At 26.9% G+C, this 6324-nt stretch overlaps 3 protein-coding genes across 5 annotated transcripts in view; 1 reads left to right on the top strand and 2 right to left on the bottom strand.

Annotated features, from left to right (window-relative positions):
- Positions 1-1436, bottom strand: part of LOC106793352 (cytochrome c oxidase assembly factor 5) — a 6208-nt gene extending 4772 nt beyond the window's left edge. Inside the window, exons 1-2 of the mRNA XM_014760217.1 lie at positions 1265-1436; positions 1037-1138 (exon numbers count right to left, since the gene is read on the bottom strand). Coding sequence (XP_014615703.1) covers positions 1037-1138; positions 1265-1369 — 207 coding nt within the window. The 5' untranslated portion in view covers positions 1370-1436. The remainder of the gene's footprint in view (positions 1-1036; positions 1139-1264) is intronic.
- LOC106793350 (lysM and putative peptidoglycan-binding domain-containing protein 4) overlaps positions 1-3037 on the top strand; it is a 22865-nt gene extending 19828 nt beyond the window's left edge. Inside the window, exons 1-3 of one of the 3 annotated variants that reach the window (XM_014760214.1) lie at positions 1470-1557; positions 1830-2042; positions 2108-3037. In XM_014760214.1, the coding sequence (XP_014615700.1) occupies positions 1836-2042; positions 2108-2626 (726 nt within the window). In that variant the 5' untranslated portion in view covers positions 1470-1557; positions 1830-1835 and the 3' untranslated portion in view covers positions 2627-3037. Of the gene's footprint in view, positions 1-1469; positions 1678-1829; positions 2043-2107 lie in introns of those variants that run through there. The other 2 variants (XM_014760213.1, XM_014760215.1) reach the window with 2 other exon arrangements.
- Positions 3038-4005: 968 nt separating this feature from the next.
- Positions 4006-5479, bottom strand: LOC106793351 (40S ribosomal protein S11). Its single transcript, XM_014760216.1, has 5 exons — positions 5390-5479; positions 4983-5108; positions 4713-4918; positions 4350-4493; positions 4006-4144 (listed from the first exon to the last, which is right to left on the bottom strand). Exons 1-4 carry the CDS (start codon positions 5399-5401, stop codon positions 4370-4372), a joined length of 468 nt encoding a protein of 155 aa, XP_014615702.1. The 5' UTR covers positions 5402-5479; the 3' UTR covers positions 4006-4144; positions 4350-4369.
- Positions 5480-6324: the final 845 nt, after the last annotated feature.

Here is a 6324-nt window from a genome sequence, read left to right as displayed (position 1 = left end):
ATATATGTTATATAAGCAAAAAAAGCTAACTAATATTCTAAAGAATGATCTTCAATTTATTAAACAATGTGTACGTGACTAAATCTCAGTGAGTATGACCTTTCTATTAGTCTTTCAAGCACTCGTGTCTTTCTTCATCTTGTCATTCTCTCTCACTCTTATGCACATTTCAAATAGGTTCGAATTCTTTCTATTTCTGGACTAGAATGACTCGCCAAAGAAAATTGTATCATTAAATTTTGTCTTTTACCTAAGCAGATCTTTAATTGTTCCGAACTGTGTTCACTTCGGTATCTCTTTGACATTTATTTTTAAATGTAACTTTTATACAATCCTAAATCAAACTGTTCTCTTATGCTTATCGCTCTCATAAATATACATATGCTAAATTATAAAGTTTAGCACAATTACAAAGAATTGTCGAAAGTTGAAAAAATAAATACTTTATTCAACATTATATGTAACCGGTGCTTTATGTATATCTATTTTTACTATAGCGAATCAAATATTATGTTCTCAAAAAATCATATATTTTACAACGTATATACAGAAAAATATATACCATTTATGTAATAAGAATTCTTGACTCATTAAATAGCATTATAACTAATAAGAAATGTTGCCAAAAATTTTGTAACCGATCACTTAGCTGACCATAACATGTTTTGTGTTAAACGCTTTGGTAGATATCGATGTGATATATATAAATGTTTTTCCTTTTTTTATAATGATTTCTTAAAAAATATACACTATACAACAATCTGCAACTGCAATAATTAATAATATCAATTATAAAAAAAGGCGAAATAAAAATGATTTTAGAACCGAAAAAATAACTGCAATGAGAAACATAATAACATAATCAAAGCATGTCGACGTTTCAATTATTCGTAATAATTATTCATAACTTTTTTAAAACCGAAACCGATATCACTATTTTTAAGATCTGGTATGTACATTTTGAAAATTGTTGCACCAATATCAAATCACGAGCCACAACTGTGTATACATATATTATTTACATTTATGTACTTACCATAGAATGCTTGCAATCGAATAATGTATGCCAAAACGCATAACATTCATCTGGCACACTTGGATGTCTACTCTGAAGGCATTCTCTTGGTGTGATTTTTTCCTTAAATAGAACAAAATATCGTATAAACATCCAATCAGTAGGTTAAAATTTCCAAATTATTATAATAATTCATTGCAACATTAAATAATTTTTAAGGTTAGAAGTATATTACAATTAATTATTTACTTTTTTGCAACAATCCGTTTCAAGTAGACACAATTTTAATTTAGCTCGAAGATGAGCACACCTGCTTGTATCTTTTAAAACTTCCGCATGTTCTGGATAATCCATTATATTCACGTGTATGCATCCACCGATGTTTTACTATTTCACTACCGGTGCATATAGACATTGTGCATTAAATACGTAACGTAATAAAGATGGCGCATGATTCGTACTTTGCTTACTTACAATGATGATCTGTCATCTACTCTGACAGATTAACCGTATTATATATTATATTGGCAAGAAAATATCAAGTAATTCACAATGATTATTGTTAAAAAAATAATACATTTTTAACTATCTCACATATTGATCATAAAATACTAATAATAAGTGCATATGACTAAATAGGAGTACAATATTTTAGACTTGAGGTTAGATTTGTAATAGTATTTAAAAAATTGTTGTTATCTATTTTATATAAGATGAAAATAATTATCTTGATATAATCTTTTATTGGTTTGTCTCATCTTTTGATTTGTTTTTTTTCTTTTCTTTTATAATATAAGTTTAAATTTGTATTTAGACACAAATGGTATATCAGCGTGGAAATCAGAAGGAAGGTTCACCCCATTATGTATTTCTTTATTCGGATGACGAAAATAGCGGCGATGAAGAAAATTTTCCTTTGCAACCGCGCACTAGTACTACATCTTCCCCGAGGAAAGTGGAAGTGATAAATGTGATAGTTAAACCAGAGGATACATTGCAAGCATTAGCACTACGATATAGATGCACGGTAATATGAAATTCAAAGAACAATACAAAATTAAATGAATTAATATATTTAATTCTTGATTTTAGATATCAGAATTGAAAAGAATCAATAAGATTCACAAAGAGAATGAAATATATGCTCGGAGACACATTAAAGTGCCAATTCAACCGTTTTCTATTTTAACAGAAAGTTTGGATCAAACTTCAAGAGTAAGCGAAGAAACATTAGATAATAATACTGCACAATCTGAATCAGATACTATCACAAGAGTGCAACCATTAATAAATTTAGTAAATGTTTCTGTTCCTATTGATCTTCCCAAAACAGAAATTAATAATATTATACTGAATTCAGTATGCGAACCTTTAGCAACATATAAATCAAATAACATACCAGAAACATCTCACACAGAATACGATCAATTACTTAATTCCACAGAAAGTGAGGTAATAGAATCACATTTCGTGGACACATATAAATGTTCTGGTGATGATTGTGGGTTGTCGTGGACTCAACTTTTGGGAGTTTCTCTACTCTTAGGTTTTGCTGGTCCTATTATATACATACTATATATAACTGAATATTCTTCTAAGACAAACCATTAAAGTAACATAAAATATAGAAATATAGTAATCTCTCCATTTATGCGAGTAATTGGTTCCACAAAAACAGTATGTAAATAAAAATCGCATAAATGTAATCATAAAAAACCATTTGCATTGTGGTGACATATGGGTTCTAATAGCTCATAAATAGAAGGACTACTGTATACGCATACAGTAGAATATTTAACATATGTTTGTTGTAATAGAAATTTGTGGATTAATATACAAAATGCATTGGTTTAAAAATTAGATTAATATAAATATTGCACGGATAAAAATTCACTGACGCTTTATAATATATAATTCTATGTTCATTGATAAAATTGAGGTTCGACATGATGAAAAGTTATAAAAAAATATAAAGCGAGTCAGTGTACAAGATAATTAATTTTCAATAATCGTATAAAAAAAATTATTACGTAAATATATATATATACATATATATTATAACACATTATATTACATATATTATATGTATATAACAAAATTTAGATTATCATCTAAATGTCAATTTTATTCGGGTTATTGTAAAAAATTTAGTATAAAAAATATTAATCCTTTCGATATGACTATGTCATTCTTAAGTATGCATCACAAATAAGGTTTTACTGCAAGGATTAGTTACAATGCGAATATACATTTTATTACTAATGTAAGTAGATAAAGGGGATGAGATATTACAATATAACGCAATATAAGATATTCAGATTTAAAACATTTTAAATGAAAGCATAAATCAATAGGTTACTATAGTCACTGGTAGTAGACTACAAGCATTATATGTTAGGCAATTATAATCATTGGAAATATCGAAAGGATTAAACAATGTTTTTTTATGAATTAATATTGAGGTATAAGTGAAGATAAGAACTATTCTATAATTTGTCAATGGCCAGTGTTAATTGTTTAAGTCTGTTTGTAAGTATACATAAGAAAAATTAGAGAATCTCTATATAATAATTATTAAAAGTGCCTTTATATATAAATAATATACATGTCTTTAATAATGACAGAATATATAGTTTTAATTTGTACTTGAAAGTATCCAATGTGGTATATACTGTACATTTTTATAAGATATATATTGAATTAAATTGTTTTATATTGAATTGTACTTTAACGATTTATAATATTTAAAACATAGAGCGGTCTTCTCAAAATTGTATGTAATAATGTAATTACTTATGACAATAAGTGTTTTTAGCTAGGCTATTTTACCAAAATTTATGACGTTATAAAATAATACTTTGATATGATAAATTTTTACATAAGAATGAAGACAAATATCTTAATAATATTAAATTGTATATTTTCCTATTTCCAAATTCCTATTTATCAATAATTTAACAATAACTGAATCATCAATTTTCAAAACACGATTAAAAGTGTTTAAATACAAACTTGTTTATTATTTTCAATTATACATCAAGATGATAATTGATATAGATATATACCATAATTTCCAAAATGTAGAATTGTTGATATTTCTGCGTCAGTTCCTTCTTCTGTTGCATAACTCTGTGTAAAAGAAAAATAAATTAATAGATACAATTTTTCATGAAACTAGATTCTAAAAATTTCAAAATGATAATTCAGTTTTAATTTGATTATCCTTCATTCTATATTCAGAAGACCGTCGTAATTTTATCATCATTTATAAAATATTTTTGTTCAAAATGATCTAGGAATGTATAGTAGATAAAACAAGCAAAGGAATACTTACTCATTTTAATAAACTGACTATTAAAATTTCTTGAAGCTTTTCTTGGAACCGGTTCCTTTTGAAACTTTCAAAACATTAAATCTTACTGTCTTGCTCAGAGGTCTGCATTCTCCAATAGTAACTACATCACCAATTTCGACATCTCTGTACAAAAAAAAATATTAAGAATATTTAAGAAGCGTGTACTTCCTTCATCAGCAATACTAATATAGATTAAATACAATTTTTTCAGAATTCTATTATCTTCAATAATTTGTTAAGAAGACCGTCGTAGAATTAAAATCATCATATATAACATTGTATACGCTAGTTTACTTATATATATATATATATATATATCATTATGATTTAATAATACCATACCTGAAGCATGGACTTAGATGTACGCTCATATTACGATGGCGTTTTTCGAATCTGTTATATTTTCTAATATAATGAAGATAATCCCTTCGAATAACAATAGTTCTCTGCATTTTCATTTTTTGAACAACACCGGTAAGAATGCGTCCTCTGATTGAAACATTTCCGGTAAATGGGCACTTCTTATCGATGTATGTACCTTCAATGGCCTAATAATGAATATAACAGTATTTATTTGAAATAACAAAAAAAAAAAGAAAAACGTGATTTTACCTCACGTGGAGTCTTAAAACCAAGACCAATATTGCGACTGTATCTCATGGGCTTCCTCCTCTTTGGTCCCAGACCTTTCTTACGATTAAGGAAGATCGTGGGTTGTTTTTGAAACGCACGTTCATTCTGTAATTATGTATTAAACTATATCCATAATCTATCGTTAAAAAGTTAATATATTTTGACTTCATTGAAACAGAATGCGTTTATACATATATGACGCCCTAACCACGTGCAGCGTCGAAAGCTTTCGATATAACCTACAGCGTTAATTTTATTAATTAAATTATACTTTTTATAAATAACTAGTTCTAATATAATTAATTCGGCACAATTATTAACTTTATTTTATTAAAATTAATACAAGATATTCTGCTTCGTTCGAGGACTAATACAAGAGTACGTACCTGATCAGCCATCTTAAGATGAGGAAAGAACACCGAACAACGGAAGATTTACTACGTCGATCATATTAATGCCGTAAGTGCAGTTCTACCAATCTAATGCACTTTCAGCGCCCTCTATATTCAATACTAATTTCTTTTTTGTAATAACGTACATTTTTTATTATAACTTGTATTTATATTCTCACATTTAATACGGTTAGAATAATATTGACAATAATTGAAAAAAAAAAAGATGATTTTTTTGCTTTTATATTACAGTTGCAACAGTTTCCAACATAAGCTTGGAAATAAAAAATGACGATTGGTAGACATGATTAATACCACTTCCTTTATTACAATTTAAAAATATACTTTTAACTTTAGTAAATAAATAATTGTTAATATAAAATTATATTCAAATTTACCTATATATTTTAATAATATTAATTCGCATTTAAAGATTTTTTTTATTTAAGAACGAATTAAAATAAAAAAAATAGATTCACCTACCAATGAGTAAAAGTATATATAGATACGACTTAAAACGAATAATATTGCGGTTGCATCGTTCCGCGGTTTACCGCCAGACGTTCTTAACTTTTACGATACTTTGATATGGCAAGCGCGAAAATATGAGACAATATATGTATATATACACACGTAATACGTGTTTTTTAAAATATTAACTTGTCCTAAGATTTTTTCTACCTTTTTTTTCCCACAAGTAATCTTTATGCACAATATTTATTATTTTGTTATTTTACTAAATTATATACGGATAAAATAGGAAAAAATAATGAGGGTACTTAATCAACTATAAAACTTGCTTTTGCATGATTTCGTAAACCACGTCAAAAAAAAGCATATATATATATATATACAATAATATAGTGTGCTACACAGTGGAGTTAACAGTGAAGATAGGAAACAATCGCTTTTTCTTCCGAGATTTTTAG

The sequence above is a fragment of the Polistes canadensis genome, unplaced genomic scaffold (assembly GCF_001313835.1).
Source record: "Polistes canadensis isolate GaletaPanama2010 unplaced genomic scaffold, ASM131383v1 scaffold_13, whole genome shotgun sequence".
NCBI classification, from domain to species: domain Eukaryota; kingdom Metazoa; phylum Arthropoda; class Insecta; order Hymenoptera; family Vespidae; genus Polistes; species Polistes canadensis.
This window is presented reverse-complemented; position numbering and strand designations above follow the sequence as displayed.